Here is a 22,811-nt window from a genome sequence, read left to right on the forward strand (position 1 = left end):
GCACCGCCAGGTTCCAGGAGGGAAGCACAATTACCAAATCGGCACGCTGGTGAGTCCGTTACTGTCTCTTCGCCCTCTTTCATCGTGCACCACCAAATCGGTGTCGACTCTTAGCAGCCACAGGGATAGGTTTTCTCCATGAGGATTTTTCTCCCTTGCCTTCCTATGATCACAGTACTGTAAGAGGACTTGGGATGTTTAAAATGCCACAGAACCTCCTCTGTGTTTAAGTATAAGAGCCCTTGGTGTTTAAAAGCAAAATGCAGTTGTGGTTTGTTTGGTTTATTCTCCCAAGTCCCTGTTTTATATTTGCAACTGCCCGGTGAGATAAGCTTGGCCAGGAGAGAGCAACTGATCTAGGGACTTCCAGCGGTAAGCTGCCATGTCCGTCCAGCTCCCTTTTTAGCAGCTGCAAAGCTCTCAAGAGAAGCCCCCTCTCGTTCTTCCTGAGACCGTCAGTTGGCACAGCCCCGCCAGTGCCCGGTAAGGAAGAAACGTCGGCTCGGCTCTGCAACCGTGCCAGGCACCAGCCTCTGTTTCCCCGCCTCTGGGATCTGCGAGGCAAAGTCCAACCCTGCTCGTGAAGTAGCTGGACTGGATGCCTGGTCTTCCTCCCTCCCAAGAGCTGCCACATCCCCACAACAGAATAATCCTCCAAAGGTCAGTGCCAGAAACCAGATTTCCTTTGCCTCCCTCCTTGCTTTTCTTTTGCTGCTGTTTCTGTTTTCCTTCACACACTTTTCTAGGGCTTCACTCCTCCAGCTACTTGCATATCAGCTCTGCTTTCTGGTCTTCAGCAATGTGCAAACTGAGATGGTTCATGGTTCACGTTGCCAGTTTCGAATGGTCTCCCCTCTATAAAGTTCCAAAGCCCCCTTGAAGGCTTATCTTAGTTAGTTTTAACTTTGGTGTTTTTTTGGGGGGGGGAAGTGGCTTAGTTGGGGGAACCAACTAATTTGGTTGGTTCCCCCAACTAAGAATTGGGGGCAAATGCACAAAAATGGGTGGATTCAGTACAGACTCAGTCACCCAGTTCACACATTTTACAAAGAAACCCCTGGGGCTCTTTGGTTTCAGTTTCCCACGTTTTGTGAGCTTAGCCATTGAGGTTTGCAAACCAGGGTTGGTGGCTGAGTGTTTCGCACCAGTCAATTAAGACGAATGCTGGTTTAACAGAATGTATGAACCCAAGTCATATTAGCATTTAGAAAGAGTCCAGCCCCTCTCAGGCCTTCCCAGTTATTGCAAACAAGCTATTCTGTCTCTGATATCCTTGGCTGTGTTTGCACCTTTTTAACTAGGTTACTGAGTTAACCATCTTCTGGGTCAGCAGTATACCTGATTAGAAACTAATCAGAAGGCCTGGGTTTGTACAGCACGCGAAGCCATAAAAATGCTAAGCAAACATTCAAACCAGTCAAGGTTAGGCTGTTGTGTGAATGCAGTCGCTGGGCCTTTCAGTAACCTGGGTATTGTGGGTGGGTCAAGTAGCTCTCCAGGAGACGCTGGTAACCACCCCTTGCAGGCCAGCCTCTGCTTTCCGACTGTAACCGAGTGGATGTAGAAAACGGCACCCGCGCTTCATCAGATACACGTGTCAGGGAAGTGACCTTGCGAAACGGCACCAGCTGAGCATCCCTGCAGGGCCAAACGTGGAAGGGAGCGTTGCACCCTGTCTAGATGAAATAGATGCCCAACGCTCCGGAGAAGTGCTGATTGCAAGCATTTCGCGCAACTGCTTCAGCTTATACACGCAAACCGGGGTGGGGCGTTTGTGCTTCACGCCGCGGACCCAGCGCAACGTGCGAAGCCACCTCAACGCGTGCACGGGGCCGGAATGGCAGCAAAGCCGCTCCGCGCTTAGGGAAAGCCGCACCCCGCCCGGCCCGGCCAGCCTGCCTGGCGCGGCCTTCTGGGGGCTGTAGTTCGCCGCTCGACCCCGCGCCGAACGCAGCGCTCCCATCCTGGGAGAGGCGGACTCCATTTCCCAGCCTCCTCTGGGGCCCATTTTTGCAGCCGAGTAACGCGGAAGTCTGAGCAGCTCGAGGGCGCTGCTTCCATGGGGCGGAGGGAGCGGGGTGTTGCCCTGCTGGGTGCGGGGAGCGACCCCCGAGGACGGGCATTGCCAAACCCGGTCCCAGGCGCCTGAGCGTTGCATGCCTTCCTCCGTAGACTGCTGCGGGGGACTGAATAATGTGGATTATAGCAAGGTATAGAGAGGCCTGCGGTCTTTGGGGGGGCTTCCCTGAAGAGGAGGGGCCGGGGGGTCCCAGCCTTGCAAGCCCAGCGAGCGGGGCTTAGCCAAGCAGAGCCTGGAAGAAGGCCCGCCTCGCGCTCCCCCCAGGAGGAAAAACGGGCCTGCGGAGCAGAAACGAGGTCGGGGGGGCCTTCTCATGGGCGTGTTGCTTGCCCGACCCTTGTTTATCCGATTTGCTGGAAGGGGTGTTGTTATTTCGTTGCAACAAAGTGGTAGAACTCTCCCCTGGGCTCGTCACCCCCGTCGGTTGATTGCTTCCCCCCCCCCCGGGGGCCTTGGCTTCCAAAGTTACTTTGACCCAAAGAAAACGTGCCCCCCCCAGAAAGCCCCGTGGCCTCCCCGACTCACCTGTTTTCCCTTCCCTGCAAGAGGGTCCAGGGGTTGTGGGGAGCAGATTGCTTGCCAAGCCAACCGTTCTCAGCCGCCACCGGAAGAGAAAGGCTGGGACTGTTCTTTTCTCACGGGCAGTCCTCATTTAGCGACCGCTTGTACGGCAACTGTTTGCAGCTACGACAGCGATGAAAAGGTCACTCTGCGACCAATTCTCACATTTACAGCCTTGCAGGTTTGCAAAGCAAAGGAAAGCTGAAGGAAGGTCATAAGCACAGTTGTGGTTTCACTTAGTGACCACTCCGCTTAAGGATGGAGCTGCCAGTCCCAATTATGGTCGCTAAATGAGGATGATCCGTATTTCCCCAATGCTGCATTTTGCGGTGCAGATATAGGAGGGCAGTGATGACTTTTTGATTTATATCAGGGCAGATGAGTCCACCCCAACATCCCTCCAGATCCACACCGTTGGAGGGCAGAAAGATGATGGGTGACCTTTTTTTCTGTGTGTGTGTGTGTGTGTGAGAGAGAGAGAGAGAGATTTAAAAGTTCTGGAGTTGATCCTGGCCAGCACTCCATGTCCCACATCTCTTTGTGTACCTTCTGTCTGGGAACAAGGACCCCGTGGCATAAGAGGAGCAGCTGCGAACGCTTTGCCGTTAACCCCATGACAAGGTGGGGCAATGGGCCGGGTCAATGGCCAGGCTCCCGGAAGGAGGGACAAGGGCACACGACGGGGCGGAAGCCAAACCAGGCTGGGAAAGGGTGGATTGGTCTCGGAAAACCCATCGCCCCCAGCCAGCTTTACTGCTGACTCCGGCAGCAGTTCCAGTTTGATCCAGCAGCTCACGGGTACAGATGGATGCAGCCATTTCGGCCTCGTCTGACTTGGCATCTGGTGTTCCATCGTTCCCCACCTCCTTTGTGGAGTTTCTGGTTGGTCCCCCCCAAAAGCGGAGCTCTAGATTTTGAGTTTAGGGAGTCTGAAGAAATACTGGTGTAAAACAGGCTGGATAGGAGGCCTCCTCCTCGTGGGGTTTTATACCAGAGTTGTAATGCTGCCTGGGGTTCTTTGGGCAAGAGAAATCTTTTCCACCCTACCTGTCCCACTTATTTTTTTTTCTCTATTTGCTTATAGCAGCAAGAATCAGTGCCAGCTTTAGTTCTGACTGCAGCAGCGTGTCACGATTTGATTTCTGCTGAATCTGCAACTGGTCTTTTCGGCACAGTGATTGATCACCGCCACAATTCTTACTGAAAGCTTTATTAGAGTACGCCAGCCACCTTAAGTGATGCCTTTGGTCCTCAAGGGACGTATCCTGATCTTGAGGCCCTCTTTTGCCTTACTCTTTTCTCAAAGCTTCAAACCAGCCTTTCTCAACTTTTTGACCCCGGAGGAACCCTTGAAATATTTTCCAGGCCTTGGGGAACCCCTGCCCATTCAGGCTCAAATATGGGCCAAAATTATTATATTCTTTTCAGGGGTAGGCCTGTAGATATGCATTAACAGTGTTCTTAAACTAAAAGTAAAGAATGAAACTTAACTCTTTGATGTGAAGTTGCCCCAATTTGAAATAATTTTTTAAATAAATCCTGATCTCCCAGGGAACCCCTGGGGACCTCTTGTGGAACCCGAGGGCTCCACGGAATCCTGGTTGAGAAACCCTGCTTTAAGCTGTACCAAGAATTAGCAAAAAAACCCATGCCTGAATAGGTTAGAACAGTATTTCTCAACCAGGGCTGCTTTAAGATCTGTGGGCTTCAACTCCCAGAATTCCTCAGCCAGCATTGAAGTCCACACATCTTAAAGTACGCGGTCTGGGGAATTCTGGGAGTTGAAGTCCACACAGCTTAAAGGCGGCCAAGGTTGAGCAGCACTGAGTTAGAGGCGTGACACAAAAGACGGTATCCAGGGAAAGTAAACAGAGAAGTTGCCACATCAAGAAATATGGCAAACATTCAATGACATTACAGAATCTCTGCCAAGGTCAAATAACCGTGAGGTTTTTGTTTTGTTTTGTTTTTTTGTCAAGCCAGACAATTGGGATCACTTTGGAAGTGGCAGAGTAAAGAGAGGGGAAGCATGTGATATGCCTAATGATTAATATGAGCTGGACAATCCGAAAGAATCTTGCAGAAGGAGGTGCGCTACAGAATTGGCCTGGAGCTACTAACCCAGGGAGGGTTTGAAGCCCTCGTTTTTGCCATTTTACTTTCATTGGCCATTAATCGCTTGAAACCTTGATGTTTGGTACGGTATACAGGTAGTCCTCACTTAACAACCATTTGTTTAACGATGGTTTGGACTTATGATGGTGCTGGAAAAAACTTGTGACCGGTCCTCACACTTAATGACCATCGCCACGTCCCCACAGCCATGTGATCACGATTTGGGTGCTTGGGAACTAGTTTGCATTTACAACTGTCACAGTGTCCTGTGGTCATGTGATCACCACTTTCAACCTTCCCGGCCAGCTTCCTGCAAGCAAAATCAGTGGGGAACTGTGTGATTCGCTTAACAATCACGGGGTTCACTTAATGGCTGTAGTGATTTGCTTAACAAATGCTGCAAAAAAGGTCATAAAATCGGGTCGGATTTGCTTTATGACTGCTTTTCTTAGCAACCAAAATTCCGGTCCCAATTGTGGTCATTAAGCGAGGACTACCTGTAAGTTGTTAGGGAAAGAGGGAACTGCACAAGCCAAGGATGTCTGGAACACAGATCGTGATGTAGAATGTGAAGTACTGTTAATGAAAACCATGGTTTGGAATCTCATTTGAACCAGCCCCGCTTAGAGGCATCTGCCGGGGGAGAGCCAGCTCACATTCAGTGTCTCCCGCAGGTCGATCTCTCGGCTATGAATCTACTTTCCAATTACGTGAATGTGACTGATCCCAACTTTGTCGTGGCTGTCCTCTGCATCGCTTTCAACCCATTGTTCTGGAATCTGGTATGTACCATTTTGCCAGCTCATTGGTTAGGTAACTTTTATTTTTAGGCCTTATGGCCACTGGAAACAATTTGCCTTGGCTTAACTTAGTTCTCAGCTAGACCCTCAACAATTTCATCCAGTAGGTGATGAAAGCTTTGCTTTGTTTTTTTCTTCCAAATCTCTCTTTTTACTTCATTTCCTGATCACATGTTTATTGCATGGGAGGAAGCTGCAGTTGATTGCTGTGATTCTCTGGAGTTCATTCCAAAAACGCTAAGGATTAAAAAGTGAGGTGGTATCCACAGTTACTGAACATGCTGTTGATAAAACACTAGGTAATCAAGCAAGATCCTGAGATGAGTGCACCGTTAGGAGACTTGAAAGATCAGGTTGGGATCGATCATCATGGAGAAGATCTACCTATGTGGTCGCTAGGAGTCAAAACCAACTTGATGGAGCCTACAGATGTTAAGACTGCCTGTTCTCCACTTTGGATCTGATTGCTTGAACAAGGCTTTATTTATCTTCCAAAACTCTAGGGCAGTGTTCCTCAACCTTAGCAATTTGAAGACATGTGGACTACCCAGCATTGAAGTCCACACCTCTTAAAGTTGCCAAGGTTGAGAACAGCCTTCCTAAACATAGTGCCTTCCAGGTGGTTTCTATTTGTAACTTCCATAGTTTCCAGCCTACAAAACCCAAATGCTACTTCAGAATGACCTTCCTGTGGAAATATGGGTCCTGTGTCTTCTTAAGGTCTTCTTCCAGTTTGGGTCTACCTGTACCCTCTCAGAGATGGTGACAATTCCTACCCATCTGGAGGGCAGCAAGTCAGGAAATGCCTCAGAGCAGATGCTGTCCAGGTGTTAAGACAATTTTTTCAGGACCAAGGAGAGCTCCTTATGGAGCCAGACATTCTCAGAAACCAGAAAAACATTTGCGACTGATTGGCAACACTTCAGTTAGCCTAAGCATGTATTGCCTTCAATCCTTGGTATTCAGCATACAAAACCGCCCAGAGTCCCCCGAAGGGAGGAGATGGGCAGGGACAAATTGGATAAATAAATAATAAATAAATAAAACTCTGTAGCAGAAGGGTGGGCTAACAGTGCTTCTGTCCCCTAGCCAACTATGAGCTTGTCTATTTGGTTCAATGCCTGCAAAGGGTTGCAGTCAAAAATTCCAGTTCCCTAGCCCATTGGCAGACCCCAAATATCTGGAAATATCTAGAATTGGCCCTGAATCTTCAGTATCCAAGGTGAACAATACTAGTCCCCATGAGGCAGAATTGGCAAAAATAATTTAAAAAAAACAACAAGGGACATAATAATACTGATCATCGTCTCCCATTTTTACATCTTTTTTTTAGAAAAGCAAGGGAAAAAAAAGTGGGGGTGGGTCCATGAGTTTCTCTGTTGACCTTCTGCTGTTTTTGGTTATTTGGTGGACTCCGAATTCCTTGGACATTTTAGCCAGGGAAGAGCTAATGGGACTTTTTCAATGAATGCCGGTTTCTGCAGAAATGAATGGGATGCAGGCGGTAGGGTGTCGTGGATTCGGTCTGACGAAGGAACACTACGCCCAGCGGGAGAACCAGGTTCCTTGGAATGACTGATCGTTGGGTGCCAGCTGTACAAGGAAGAGGGACCTTGGGCAATGGGAAAGCAAAGAGTTTTACGGAAGTTGGGGGCTACAAGGCTGGAAACCCTAGATTTGCTGGGCAGTCTGGGGAAGCTGGCCAGGCCCTTGTCAATATACCTGGAGCGAGTTCTACTGTTGGGCCAAATGGGCCTTTCAGGAGGTCAGCAGAGCTGGGGAAGTTCACTGTGAAGGAGGTGGAAGGTCGAGGTCCTCAGCTGATGGAGGACGGAAGGGCGGGGTTGCTCTAGGTTGCGATTCCCTTGGAAGGGCGGTCCTGGGGCTGTGCTGTGCGCTGCTCAGGAGGCTTCTGTTCTTTGGCTTAGATGGGACTGCAGGGGGCTTTGTCTGGGACAGGGAGGGTCACTTTGAGCCTAACGCAATGAGGCAAAGAGAGGAACCGGGTTTTGACCCTGGTCATATCTAAAAGACGGGGGAAAGGGTGCAACCCCATTTTGTTTGTTAGATTTGTTTCCTCCACTCCAAGGGTGCCTGCTCCAGAGTTAAAAGAAAGGATGGTGCTGCGGCTAGACCCTGGTGTCCTTGTTCCTCCTGGCTTTAATCTGAGTTTTTTTGGGGGGGGGTTGTGGCACTTCTTTCTTCTCCTTCCTCCTATGCGGCTATTGTTCCCTCTTTCTGTTCCTGCATGCAGAGAGATCATTTATGATGGTCCCTTGTCCAGAGACAATGTCTTCTTCTGTCCTTTGCACTGTTCCACCACGCTGAGCCTGGCTTGTTGGTTTGCTTTTTTTTAAAATGTTGTTTTTAATGACCATCTACTAAGGAGAACTGAGTGTTGAAACTGGGCGAGAGGAACGGTGGTCATGGAGATTTTCTTTCTAGACCAGAAAGCATTGATTGGCCATGCTGTGTCATCTTGTCAGCTGAGAAGTGACAAAGGGGTGAGTAGGCTAACACAGTAGTCTAACACCTGGAAATGCAGGACCAAAACGGTAGGAATAGCTAAATTTAGGTACCTAATGACTCCCCAGGGCTGTGTTACACAAAGGCGCCGGGAACTGGGTCAGAGAACTTGAGGGAGGTTGTGTGTTGCTGGACCAGGAGTGATGTGTCATGTTTAGGGCTAAGCGGAAATATTTCCCCCCAGGTTCGGTGTCCTACTTGCAAGGAGAGAATTGGGGTGGGGGCACGTTGGAATACATTGTTGGATTTCAACGGGGACAAAGTATTTGGAAACTTACTCAGGGAGGGGGCTTTCTGCTTCTGCACTGTGCAACCCCCTCCCCTTTTAAAGCTCTTCCTCTCTTGCCCCTGACCCAATTTCCAGAACACCATGGATATAGATATTTCCTTGTTTCCAAAGCATTTTGGAGAGAAACAATGACAGTTGCAAAAGATTATGCAACCTTGAAGACTTGTAAACCCAGCTGAAAAACAGGCCACCGACGCCCTGACATCAGTTGAAAATATGCACTCAACCCATAGGATTTTTCTTACTTTTTTAGTCCTCCACTGGCTGTCCCTGTATTTCTGAATACCAGGAGAACATGTGAGAGAGTGGTTAGCTTCAGGCATTGCTGGTAGACTCCTCGGAGGCGTATGAACGGTGGCCCTCAAGGGCGGAAAGATGCTAAGCTAGGTGGACCTTCGGCTGATCCATCAAGAATTGCCTGCTCGCCTTTCCTTCCCGTCGGATCACCCGTTCTGGTCTTTGTCTCCTTTCTAACAGCCGGCAGCAGGGGGCACTGAAGGAGCAACGTAACTCTCCTGCGTGGCTTCTGCACCGTGTGGCCTCTGGCCTGGGTACGTTCGTCCTTCTCAGGCAGTGCCCCCAATGACCACGCAGGGGATGATGGTAGCAGGAGTCCAATCATAAAGCCCAGGACTGGCATCTCGGTGGATCTGTGTGAACCCAGAGGAGGGAGAGGTGTAATTGAGAAGTTGATGAGAACAAAAGACGTCGTCTTTCCTTGCTCGGCTTCCTCCTCTGGTTTAACATCTCAGAAAGAAGGTTTAGATTCTCCCAGAAGGTGGTGAGTTGATGGTGAGACAAGTTTGCGAAGGATTTTGAAGAGAAAAGGCCCTTTGTTCTTGGGAAGAATCCAGAACTTGCAACAATACAGGTTCCTTGAGAACCTGTTCCAGGAAGGGAACCCAAGAGGTGGTAACCTTGATTCCTGGTTAACCATCCAGAGGACATTTCATAGTCGTCAGTTTCAGCAGCCACATGCTTGCAGAATTGGGACATTCGCATGCCAGGATGGAAGATTTGCCTGGATCAGCGGGCCACCTGATGGCCTGTTACACCTTGGTATGCTTTGCTTGATTTTTAGATGAGTGTGTTGCAAAAATGCAGCCATTGTGGCTTCAAACCCAGGCTTTACGGGGCAGCGCGTGGTGCAAATGCTTCCCTTTGTGGCTTATTAACAAGCCACTGTTAATGGCCTGTTAAACCGTAGCTTAGCACCATGTGTGAAGCCAGCCGTGGTCTTTACAGCAACCCTGAGATCTGGCTGAGATGAGATGGGAAGCGGTTGATCTAGCCAGGCACCTGGACCAGAGGAGAAGACAGTCCCAAACGATGCTTCGCTTGAATGATGCTAAGCTCAGCTGGGACAGGAAGGAGATCCAGTGGCCAGCTTGGGTGGCATCAAATTAGGGGCCAAACCAGCTTTCCCTGCCCCATTTTTCCCAGAACCTGGGAAGGTTTATATGGACCTCTCTTTAACAAGAGCAACATCTGGGCAAAGCAATGGGTAATCATCTTACAACTTGCTGTGTTTTCCCTACCGATGATGAGGTCATATTCATACTCCATCAGATGCTTGTCTTCTGTTCTGGCCTGCAATCCATGTTTGTCTTTTAAGTGCTATCGATCTTGGTGCGCTCACCAAATTGGCGGGCGAGTGGCAGCTGGGCAGTCTGCCGGTCAAAGCTGCTTTTTCTTAGTGATTGGGGGAGGGGTGCTGTGGACATCTTTATTTGGATAGGATTGTCCTATTAGTGGAATGGAAATGGAGAGAATGCCAAGCTGGTGGGCCGCGACAGACATCCTGGTTGTGGAAAGTACGTTTCCTTTTTCTTTTGCTTTTTGGGGCTTTCAAGCTGAAAGAGAAACGTCCCCCCCACCACCTTCCATAGGAGGAAAGGAGCCAGGCCAGCTCCAGGCCAGGCTTAATTTAAAATCTAGTTTAAGGTCTGGGGATTGGGAAGGTTTTGAAGCCCAGTGACCCCGATAGACCCCTTCCCTCCCCCTGCAATGAGCCAGGCCACTGCAAAGCACAGTGCCCGTTTTATTAAGGATCTCCGCCTTTTCAGCTCCATGTGTTCTACTTGAAATGGAAAATGCAGCCCTATAAAACAAGGCTTGCGTAAAGCATTGTTCTCTCCCATTCTCTTCCTCCCTTCACCATTGTTGAAAGCTTTGTTTGCAATGTCAGTGCCAGGTGAAGTGAAGGGAAACGGGGGTCCAGCATAGAGGTGCCCGCCAGATTGATTCTTCATTTAGCCCATCACTTGCTGCCCCCGATAATATCCTCCGTTATTTACTCATTGAGCCAGGATATGGCAGGATTTAATTAAGGGACCGAGGATTAGATGGGGAACAATGTCAGCTTTATAGAGATGGACGAGGGAGAGCAAACAACCGCGCTGGGTAGATTTGTGTCTGCAGGGCTGATGCAACCGTGGGATGAGTTCGTTGAGTACTTGGCCAATTGGTGCAATTAAGAAAAGTGGCTGCGGTTGAATCTAAGCCATGCAATTAAGAGGGGAAAACAGGGAGGCAAACGGATTGGGGGGGAGGTACTGCATTCTTCCTCAGCCACTGCTGCCGTGACTTGAAGCCACATATCATTATTTATTAAATTTATATGCTGCCAGGCTCCCAGACTCTGGGCGGTTTACGATGGTTCAAAACATTTAAAAACAAAGAACGGTGTGGAAAGGCAAAACCAGCACAGAGCAAGAGAACAAAGATGGCCCAGGACAGCAGCTTCTATGACATGAGCCTTTCTCCAGGTTCAAGGCCTTCCAATATGACTCGGAGGCTGCAGATTTGAACCCCTCTCCCAGCCCGGTTGATATGGATGGCATCAGCTCCTATGCCATCCTCAACTCTGCCAGGAGATGCCCAGGATTTGAGGTGGGGCTTCCTGAGTGCAAATCAGTGATACTTGTCCTGGAGTAACTGGAGGGTCAGGACACTGGAGCTGTTTTTCTGCACAGAGAGATGAGATGAACATCCAGAGTTTGGGTTTCCAAGCGCTGGGTTCTAATCATGGTGAACAGCAGCAAAGCAGGCGGAATCCACCTCGAGCCTCGGATCGATGCCTTTCATAGTGCAAATCCCCAGCTTGTTTAACCATCGTGCATCGAACCAGCCGCCGTTGATGGAGTTGGCACAAGCCCTTAAGCCAGCGTTTACGAACCACAGAGATTGGGTGACGTTTCACCGCTTTTCCCAGCCGGGTGGGTGGAATTTGGGGGTGTTCACACGACCTGCAGGTTCCCGTGCTGCTGTTTGGGTGTCCAGGTGGGCATCCCTGCTGGCAGGTTTTTAGGCTCTGGGCCATAGCTGCCAGCTTTGGGGACGGGTGTGTGTGTGTTGGGGGAGAGCGAGGTGATCCTGGTGAGGTCAGAGGTCACTTTGGGCCACCCCTGCCCTGCTGAAAGAAAGCAAGGGAGCTGCTGCCCTGCCCTGCTGTAAACGGGTTTTGTTTTGCAGCTGAGAGGCTTTCCTTATCAGCTTCCAAATTAATACACCATCTTCTGCCAGAGGAAATCAATTAGGTAAAATGGCTTCCTTATCCTCAGGACCAGGGGCTTGGATGAAGGGAGAGGAGAGATTAAAAAAAAATGCAGCAAATAAATAGTCGTGGGTTCCATGAGGTTGAGAGGCTTCTTGCTTTCTTTTGCCCTTCCACCTGTCTCGGAAGATTATGTCTGCAAGAGCCCTCCCGTTTAAAGCCTGGCGTGATCAAATCTCTTGATAAGGAATTCATCTCTCTAATAGTGTTTACCTGAATTGGCAGAAAGCCCATCTCGCTGCCCAGTTTTTGTTTATTTTCTTCCTTTTTTTAAACTAAGAAGGCCCTTGGGAGTCTAACCTCCACTGAACATCAGAAATTACAGGTTGTCCTCATTTAGCGACCGCAATTGGGACTGGAGAGGTGGTCCCTAAGTGAAACCATGGCTGTGCTTACGATCTGACTTCTTTCCTTTGCTTTGCAGACCTGTGAAGGTCGTAAATGCGAGGACTGGTTGCCAAGTGACTTTTTCATCCCCATCATCACTGCGAATGGTTGCTAAACGAGGCAGTCGCTAAACAAGGACTACCTGTAATAAAAGCTCATTGAAGTGTTACAGTCATTTTCTGCTCAAGGGATGGAAACCTCATTTGGGGGGGCCAATTCCCTTCTTCATCCCCTGATGCTCACACAGGAAACCTAGCAATGTAGGAAATGCATCCATTGGTAGTTTATTCTACGAATCATGATAAAATAAGCCATGGAATATCAACTGAATCTCTCCCCCCCCAGCTGAGAACCATTGTATTATATTTCTCAAGGCAGCAGGAATGAAATAACATGCATTTTAAGAGAAAACCAGACATGATTTTCATCAGTCACAACATTGGTTCAATACAACAGAGCAGACCTGGAATTATGCACTTCAACAGAAAACCGGGCACGATTTTCATCCATTACAACATTGGTTCAATTTAAAAAAAAAATCTTTTTTAAAATTTATTCGTTATTGTCAAATGTATTTCGTTCCTGCTGCCTTGGGAAAGGACGGAGAACCCCGTGGGTGTTAGCAGCTCACCCTGAGCCCATGGCTAAGCTGTTCCTCTAAGTTTCCAGCAGTTGGGCAAAGTTCAAGAACCCTCGAGTATCAGTCCATACTGAGAGGAACAGAAATTTTCTTTTTTCAAGTTAAAAAAAGAATACATTGCGTCCGTGTTACATTCGGGGACTCGGCTGCTCTTTTGGGAAGCAGGGTCGCGTTTCCACGACAAACCTCCAATTCCGCAGCATCCTTTCTGGATAATTCCAGCAGAAAGAGGAGATACTGCGCTGGGGAAAATTCCCGCAGCTGCACTTTCTCCCGGGGTGCTTGCAAGAGGTAACGGCCTGAACTTCGCTAACGCTTAGCAGTGAGTTGAATACTGTTTAAGCAGCCTAATTAACGTGGGCTAATTGGTGGCGGGGTTTATTGACAATAGCGCCGTGCTCCCTCACTGCGGAGACACCTTGAATGTTCTGGCGTGATCCAGCCACACGTAGGGCAACTCCTCAAGATGCTCATTAGAGTTTGCGTGCAAATAGCAGCGGCCTCTCTTAATTGCTGGCTTGTACAAAGTAATTAGCAGGGTGTTCCTTCCCCCGCCCCTCCCCCGTTTGTTCTGTTCTCCTGCCATCCTCTTCTACCCTTCCTTGCTGTTTCCACTAGCAATTCAAATTACCCCCCCTCTTTCTTCCTCTTCTCTTGCTGGCCATGGAGGGAGGCTGCAGGGAGGGTGGGGGGCAATAAATCCTGCTGAGGGTCTCCCCAACTTTAGGGCATGTTAAATAGGATTTTTGCCCTGCGGAATGTGGTTTTCCAGTCTACAAGGCTAGACCTAACGCCCGGTCAGTGGCCTGCCCCCCTCACCCACACACATATGCACCATATCATGCTCTCCGGCCTCTTCCTCCCAGCAAAATTAATCTAAGAATGCAGAATTCTGATTTCAGCCTGCTTTGTTATTTTCCACTCCAGTCGATGCTGACGCCAAGCACACCTTCCCAGTTCCTCAGTCCATTTTCTCAGAAGGGATGGCTGGCTGAGTAATGGAACATGAACCAGAATAGATTTTCTAGCCAGCATCTCAGTAATTGATGCCCTTTTTCATCCTTGAAGGACTTTTCAGCATCTTTGCTCTTCCCATTAATCTGTGTCATCTTTGCTCGGCTACTGCGGAGGACCAGGCCTTTAGTCCAAATAATGACCCATTGTTTTCTCTCCATCCTCCCCGTTGCCTGTCCCTGCAAGGTGCCTGTTTGCGTGAAAGCTCCTGTCTTGCAGCTGGAGGCTCGGTGTTATTGCAGAAACAAAAAATGTGGCTTTGATCGTTCCCAGACACTTTGGCTGTCTCATTTCTGCTGAGTTGCTTTTCACTTGCAAGAGTGAAATTGGAATCTGCTGGAAATTGTGATACTGTGATTTAGAATAGAATAGAATAGAATAGAATAGAATAGAATAGAATAGAATAGAATAGAATAGAATAGAATAGAATAGAATAGAATAGAATAGAATAGAATAGAATAGAATAGCTTTATTGGCCAAGTATGATTAGACATACAAGGAATTTGAATTTGGTGCAAGAGCCCTCAATATATTTACACAACATCAAAAATAAACAATAGTAAAGTGATAATGTTATTTACTGAAACTATACGATCAAGAAAGAAAAAAAAATGAAGGAAAGTAATACTACGGCTATTAACTAACAGACACTCATATTTAAAAGGAGCATTAAGGGACAATGTACTGCATCTGTTGTCTAACATACGTTCACATTTAACAGAGCATTACCGGTCACATCTTAGCAGTCATGTCTTACCATACATTGTCAATCATTATATGAGGCTACCTTAATTAGGAGTTCAACAGAGCAATGGCACGAGGGAAAAAACTGTTTCAATGTCTAGATGTTTTGACAGACAGTACTCTGTGGCGCCGTCCTGATGGCAGAAGTTGAAACAGTTCATGTCCAGGATGTGAAGGGTCTGCAGGTATCTTCTCTGCCCTCCTTTTGACCCTTGCAGAATACAGGTCTTCTATAGAAGGCAGGCGGATTGCAATAATTCTTTGTGTAATTGTGTGAGAGAACTTGCTCATCACTTCAGCCTCATGCAGGGATGTTCTGGGGTTCCATGCCCAAACTCACCCCATTTTCCACCTCTGGTGCTAACTTCAGAAAGTGTCTTTAAAAGGGTGAGATGCCTTTCGTGAGGACTTGCTGCCCTTTGAGATGGGGTCTACAAAGGATTTACTTGCTGTGAAGGCCAGGAAGAATCTCTCCATGCTGAGCAGAAGAATGCAGCTGAGAAGAACCAGTTTCTAGAAGACCAGCTATAGCAGAAGCTGGTTGTTCTCATGTCCTGTTCGTGAACATCTTGAAAGTCCTGGGTTGGCCATTATGCCAAGTAATGTTGAACAAAATGCACTTTTTGGTTTGATCCAGAAAAAGGACGTTACTATATGTTTTGGGACATGTTCATAGGCTTATATTTCATTGTAGAACAATGGCCAGACATTTTGGCTGCTAAGTGAAGCAGTCATTAAGCAAATTTGACCTGAATTTAATGCCGTGTTTGTGGTGGTCATTAAGTGAATCACCGTGGGTGTTAAGTGAACCACGTGGGCGTTAAGTGAACCACACAGTTCCCCGTTGCTTTTGCTTGCCAGAAGCCAGCCAGGAAGGTCAAAAATGACGATCACGTGACCACAGGATGCTGTGACGGTCATAAATGCAAACCAGTTGCCAAGCGCCCAAATCGTGATCATGTGATTGCTGGGATGCTGCGACGGTCGTATGTGTGAGGACCGGTCATAAGTCGTTTTTTTCAGCACCGTCGTAAGTCCAAACCATCACTCTTTGCAGGTGAACAGTTCCACCTCCTTCTCGCAGCATGGGGAATAACTTATCCATGTTTTAATTGGCATCCAGTTAGCTTTTCTGGGCTACTGAGTTTTGTGTGCCCAAATCACGGGGGCTGTTTTGCATTGGTTTCCTCTTCCCTCATGGCATGAACCACAGGAAGAAGCCACACACTGGCTTCCTCCGGTGTGGGAGGAGGACAAATCACCCTCAGGGAAGGGGTTACATGGAAACGGAAATTAAGTACACCACCTCATCTAGGCTGACCGCGTGTTTTTGTGCTTCTCGTCTCCCGCTGTTATGTAACGGAGCTAATCGCCAGATGAGATGTTGGTGACAGGTATGGGTCTGCTCCAGTCCGAGTCCTGTGTCTCTCCTGATGAAGGTGATGGTGATGGTGATGGTGGGGAGGAGGATGCAGATTTGGAGTTCCAGCTCTTGGTCTTTGCCTACTTCTCATCTGAGGAAGGGGAGGTTCAACATGGCGCCTCGTCTGCTGATGAACCTGAGGCAAAATGTGCATGACTCCTGTTTTTATAGGGCAAAGGCGCTTTAAGCAAGCTGTGTTTGAACCTGATTCCCCAATTAATTCAGCTACAGCTGCAGTTTCAGGCAAGTGCCATTAAATAAGGCAAGGCCGAAGTTGCAAGCATTCACACACAGGATTTGCTGTGGACCGTAGGAAGGAGGCCACCGCCAGCCCCTTCTGAAAAACCTGGCCAAGAAAACTGCAGGGACTTGTCCAGGCAGTCTCCGAGAATCGGGCACGATTGAATGGATTTTTTTAAAAAAATGTTTGGGTGTATGTATGTATGTATGTATGTACATTTATTTCTAGGAGAATAAAATATCTATCTGGTCTTGCACTCATCCGTCAGGAAATAATATATAAGCATATATAGAAACATGGTTGTTAGGCTCCGGTTGTTCCCAACAGAAGTGGCACCTGGGGGCACATAAGGCCTCTTATCAGAAATGAATGCCTGGGTCCCGACTCGGCTGCCATATCTTTGCGGTAAGCTGGAGATAAAAATGGAACGGCACAAAATAGAACTGGAGCTGGGTTTCAGAGCCAAGACTGACCTCCATTAAAATGCAACGCGTTTGAAAAATCAGCCCAGCCAGAGGAGGAGGAATCGTATGTCGGGGCCCCTGGAACAAACACTCCATATGAATGAATGGCAAAGCTAGAGGGGCATGTGCAAAAAAACAGTGGGTGTGTTTCCAGCCTGCTCAACGGACACCGGCAGGCAGCTTGGCCAGGAAAGGAGGGGGGCGTCGCCATGGGGCTGAGCAGAAAACCCTGGAGACTTGGCACCGTTTAAAATGCAAAAGGCTGATGAGAGGCCAGAGGGTAAATGCTTCCAACACACCCTTCTGTTCAAAATCCTTCCTTCCTTCCTATTTATATAGCTGCCCATCTCACAAGCAAGCAACTCCAGGTGGTGTACAACCAAGCTAAAAACAGTCAATAAATGCATTAAAGGCTATAAAAACCAATCTCAAACAAAAAAATTAATAGATGAAGGGTGTGTGTGTGTGTGTGTGTGTGTGTGTGTGTGTGTGTGTGTGAGAAAAGAGAAAACGTTGGGGACGAGTTGGGGCTTCCCAGCTGCTAAGGAAGTGTTCGTGCAATGGGCAAAACCATGTCAGGTTTAATCTTGGGTTTCCCCCCCTTTTTATTTTTTGTGGAGCCAGCCCAGCCCCTTAGAGAGGGTTCAGTGAATTGCTCAGACCCAGAAAATGGATCTCTGTGGTCTGTAGGGATTGTTATTCGTAGCAATAATGTTTATCATTAGGGCCTGGAACTTCTTCCCACATAAAACCTTTGAAAGCATCCGCTCAGGGCTGATACCCCAAAGTAATAGAATCGGTGAGTTGGAAGGGGCTTTGGAGGTCATCTAGACCCACCCACCCCCCACCTACCCACCCACCCCGTTTAGTGCAGGAACTGGAATTCAAGCCTCACAGACAGAATTGGCTAGCTTCTGCGGGAAGACATCCAGGGAAAGGAAGGCTGGGGTACCGTCCTGTGCCCTTGGGAAGTTTTTACTAGCCGTCAGGTGGAGTCTGCCTGTGTATTTGGAGATATGGAGCTACAGGTAGTCCTCACTTAACAACCATTTTAGTGACAGTTTGGACTTACGGTCCTCATTCTTACGGCCATTGCAGTGTCCCCGCGATTACATGAGCATGATTTGGGTGCTTGGCAACCGGTTCGTGTTTATGACCATTGCAGCATCCTGTAGTCATGTGATTGCCATTTTCAACCTTTCCAGATGGCTTCTGGCAAGCAAAATTAATGGGGAACCACATGATTTGCTAGTGGTTCACTTAATGCCCATGGTGATTCGCTTAACAACTGCCATGAATAGGTCGTAAAATCAGGTCGCATTTGCTTAATGACCGCTTCACTTAGCAACCAAAATTCCAGTTGTCATTAAGCGAGGACTACCTGCACGGCCCTGACTCTGTCCAAGCCCCAGAATTGGAAGGCTGAGATGAGAAGCCGGCTTTGCCCTCACCCTGGATTTCCAGCCTGAACTGATTCAGGCTGTCAGCATCCGGCTCTCCGCACTCCAGCACCTGGACATGAATGTGCCGCTGTTTATTTTCCCTCTGTTCAGTCAACCCAGCAGCACCTTTTCTGAGGAACACATCCTGTTTAGAGCCAGGAACTTTCACGAGCTGCAGCCGCTTATGCCCTTCATGGCTTTAAATAATGTGCTCGTCAGAAAAGGTGCTGCTCAGCTCCTCCTGGGCGTTGGCTAGTGTGGGCCGGCCCAGCCGTCGTCCTGCCATTGCTGTTCAGCATGGCTCCGCTTCTCCTTGTGACTCACAGCTGTGTGGATTGTGTCCTGTGGCTCGCACCCTTGTTCCTTCACCCCCGCCCCTTGCCCAGAGCTCCAGTTATAGCAGCCTGGTGACGCAGGCGCTCTGTCCCCCCCCCGAATTGAATTTACAACGGCGGACTATTTATACCAGCAGAAGGGAAGCATCACACATCTGCACTTGCTCATGTTACAGAAATGTGGCCCTGCCGGGAGCAATCAAATCTGGTTCTCCAGGTCTCCTGCCTGTGTAGCGGACAAAACCTGTGACCAAGGCAGGGGATGAGGGGTGGGCCAAACCGTCTTTCCTTTTGTTCCAGAGTACTAAGTAGGGCTGGATGACGTTGGGAATAACAAGAGGCATAGGCTGGGGTTGGAGAGATGGGCCTCAGCCCATGGTCTGAAGCAGAAAATGTAATGAAGCTATGGAGATTGGGGGGTGGGGGGAGAGACATTGAAATCCCACCTGCCCTGAGTTCCATCAGGAAATAAAGGTGGGACATCCTGTTGTGTACCTAACATGAACTGCCAAGGGATGCCTGAACAGCCCAGAAAGGTAGGTGTCTTTTAGCTACAGGTAGTCCTCGACTTTCAACCATTTGTTTAGCAACCGGTCAAAGTTACAACAGACTGAAAAAAGTGACTTGCAACTAGTCCTTGCACTTACGACTGTCACAGCGTCCTTGCGGTCACATGATCAAAATTCAGGCACTTGACAGCCAGCATGTATTTACATGGTTGTAGCGTCCCAGGGTCACGTGATTGCCATTTGCAACCTTCCCAGCCGGCTCCTGACAAGCAGAGTCAATGGGGGAAGCTGGATTCACTTAACAACCGCCGCAAGAAAGGTCATAAAATTGAGCGTGAATTCCGGGAGTTGAAGTTCGCGTATCTTAAAGCTGTCGAGGTTGAGAAACACTGGTCTGGTGGATGTGTGCATGCAACATGCTTCTGTTGATTAGTCATATGCTTGGTTTGTTCTTTATGGCTGAATGTGTTGTGTGGTCCCAGCCTTTTGGTTACTTCTTGTTCTTTCCACTGCGTGAACCCAGAAAGTAAATGAACTTTACTCTGGGGGAAGATGGGCGGTGGCAAAATTTGATAAATAAATAAATACATAAGCAAGCAGGTGAAGGCGGTTGTATGAACACTGCCTGTTTTAAGATCCATTTCAGCCTGGTTTGGAATAGAAATAGTGTGGTTGTCTTAGTAGATCATCCGCGATGGGAGTATTGTGTCTCTGCTGGGCCCCTTGGCAGCTTTCCGCAGTATATCAGTGGTTACGGTCTCGTTCCTCCTCTCTGGTCTGGTCTGGGGGACATTTTGCACTTTTGAATCTTTTTTCCGATAATTCCAGGTGGTATGGGGATGGGAGGGGGAGATCCCATGTTTGACCCTCTCCCTCTGGCCAGGATCCCACTGGGTTTGGTTTTAGCCCCTGTTTTTCAACATCTGTATGAAACTAACAGGAGAAACTTATCCACAGATGTTTGTCATCTAACAATACTTTTAACTTCAACTCCCAGAGTCCCTCTTTTGGGGGAGATGGGCAGTGGCTAAATTTGATCAATAAATGAATGAATAAATAAATAAATACTCAGTTGTCTTATCTCTTTTCCGGCATCTTCTGGGAAGGCTGTGGAAATTCTGAATCAGAGTGTAGAATCAATGAAGGACTGCAGGGGGGTCTATAAATTGAAATTAAATCCAGACCAAGTAGAGATACTATCGATTAGCAGAATTACTAGTCCACAGATGAGGCTGCATTTCCTGTCGAAAGATGAAATTAGTAATTTGGGATCCTTCCCACCACCTCTCTTCCGGCAGAGACGTGGGATGCTGCAAAAGCGCTTCATTAAGTGGCCATTTGTCCAGCTGGCTTTCTGATCCCTTTTGATTTTGTCTGTTTAGGTTGCAAGATGGGAGCACAGGACCCGGGCACTCACACGCCTCTTCCGCTCTCCTTACACAGCCTGTTACTTCCTTGGGGTTGTCATCATCTTGCTCAACTTTCTGCGGAGTCATTGGTGAGTCTCCTGTTGGGGGGTATTTGATAGGCCTTTGGCAGAAGTTGGAGGAAAGCATCTCCCTGAGATGTCTGAGCCAAGTTGTGGGTCTCCCTCTCTTCTAAGAGCGAAAAAGAAGAGCTCCCCTTTGCCTTGTTTGCAGCTAAAACGTGCAAAGATGGAAGGAGAGATCCACGCGTTCCCTTGCAAATGAAACAGCCTCTTCTTAGCATCCTCCATCATGCACAGAAGCCTTTTCTGGCTTTGGAAAGGGACAGAGGAGGTGAGAGATAACACAAGGCCTGCAGGCTAATGCAGAGTGTTTCTTCAAGGCAGTTGCATTGTCTCTCCACCTGAGAAAAAGAATCACCTTTCCTGGGCAGTATGGAGCTCCTTGGGAAGGGGAAGGTGAGACGCCTTGTGCAAGAGCTGGTATATGGGCCTTAAAGGGAAAACTGTAGTGTCTGATGGAGTCAAACCCTTGGAAGAGAAGTTCATGTAAGGAAGAAACACCAAATAATGCAAGTAAAAAGTTCAAAATCCGTGTAAAAGTCAAGGCAAATGTCAGCGGGACCTTGGACAGTTCCCAGCAAATCTCCCATCCCAAACAGACCTTAGGTTTTGCTAGATTTATATCCTGCTTTTCCTCCTGGAGCTGAAGATGCCTACAAAGCATCCATCCTCCAGCTTGGCCCAACAACAGCCCTGTGAGGTAGGCAGGGCTGAGCGTGGCCTGCCCTAAGTCCCCCAGTGAGCTTCTGTGACTGAGGGCAGACTTGAACCTGGGTCCCTCCTAGTCCAACACCAACATAGGGTCATGCTATCTCTGTAGGAACTGAAACCCATTGTTCAGCTTTGAGTTGAGCTGGTGCCCTTCCAGACGACCCGAGTAGACTGGCCCTCACTTGACCTTACAGCCCTTGATGACCGCAAAGTTGGGGAGACAGATTATGCTAGAAGTCCTCCTCTTGAAGAGTCAATCAGAAACCATCTCCAGCTAAAAATTGTCATTCCTGTCAACTTTCCTTTGCTGAACTGAGACTGACTTGGTGAACCAAGGGTCTGACCTCATTTAAGGCAGCATCCTCAAGCCGATGCCCTCCAAATGGCCATGGGATTGTAATCGGACACAACCGGAAGGCACCAGGTTGGGGCAAATTACCCAATATTATTCCTATTTATCGTGCGTCTATCTTATCACTGGGTGCTGCAGGGAAGTATCTCAGCCCAGCATCCTTTTCCCCCTTTTAAGAAGGAAATGAAAAAACTTTGGCTGCTCAGTTCCCTCTTCAGGGTTAGCGAATTCTCGTGTTTACAGAAGCTTTGAGGATTATCTGTGCATTTAACTCACAGGTCATTTCAACTCTCTTATCTCAGATATGGCAAGATAATGCTCTCCCTCCCCACTTTGATCAGCTCCTAATCCAGTATGAATGATGTACTGTACATTATGGTAATGTGTCCTTAGATGTTCTTGTTGCCACGAAGGTAACCTAAGCAGGGGGGCTGGCTTTCTGAAAGGTTTCTCGGCATCCACAACAGCAACAAAGCTTTGATTGCTCTGCACTGGATTTGGGGGGCGGGGGGGCAATACAGAATTAAATCCAGAGCGTAGGACCAGCTTAGTCTAAACCCTCCCCAAGGGCCGTGAATGTTTCATGGGAGCAAGAAAGAGGGCATAAAATCCAGCTTTGTGACGGCAAAGGGAACCTTGGAATTAAACTTGCTTTGACTGTTTGAGGGTTTTGCTACCATCATTGTACATCGCCCATAACCAGAATAAATGATATGAGAGAAGACAAAAGTTTTTTCAACTTGTATAAAATACATAGGTTGTAGCCTTTGTTTCCCTTGAATGATGGCTTTGGATTGCTTGGATGTAGAAAATAGCTAAATAAGTCAATGATCCAGTACATTTGCCTTCCCTAGAATCATAAACAGCTGGCTTTGTGTGAGGATTGACTTTACAAATCTCATAAAGAAATAAGCAAATCAATAAACATCATCTGCAGTAGGGCTGGGTAAATATGTGATGCTCCGAATCAGCTGAGGCTGATTTGGAAGCCTTCCTGCATGGACATGCCGGTTTTAATCATCCAAATCGCTCTGAATAAATTGGGCCAGAATTTGAATGTTGAAATTCAGATCAGCTTGATTTTCCAGGGCAATTCAAACGTTAAAGCTGTATTGGACCCAGTCCAATACAGT

The 22,811-nt window shown here is 48.1% G+C and overlaps 1 protein-coding gene across 3 annotated transcripts in view; it reads left to right on the plus strand.

Annotated features, from left to right (window-relative positions):
• The first annotated feature begins 498 nt into the window (after positions 1-498).
• Positions 499-22,811, plus strand: part of PEMT (phosphatidylethanolamine N-methyltransferase) — a 50,919-nt gene continuing 28,606 nt past the window's right edge. Inside the window, exons 1-3 of one of the 3 annotated variants that reach the window (XM_063315137.1) lie at positions 499-660; positions 5,431-5,538; positions 20,509-20,624. In XM_063315137.1, coding sequence (XP_063171207.1) covers positions 5,446-5,538; positions 20,509-20,624 — 209 coding nt within the window. In that variant the 5' untranslated portion in view covers positions 499-660; positions 5,431-5,445. Of the gene's footprint in view, positions 661-2,081; positions 2,211-5,430; positions 5,539-20,508; positions 20,625-22,811 lie in introns of those variants that run through there. The other 2 variants (XM_063315135.1, XM_063315136.1) reach the window with 2 other exon arrangements.

Source organism: Candoia aspera, chromosome 14 (genome assembly GCF_035149785.1).
Source record: "Candoia aspera isolate rCanAsp1 chromosome 14, rCanAsp1.hap2, whole genome shotgun sequence".
In the NCBI taxonomy this organism is placed as follows: Eukaryota; Metazoa; Chordata; class Lepidosauria; order Squamata; family Boidae; genus Candoia; species Candoia aspera.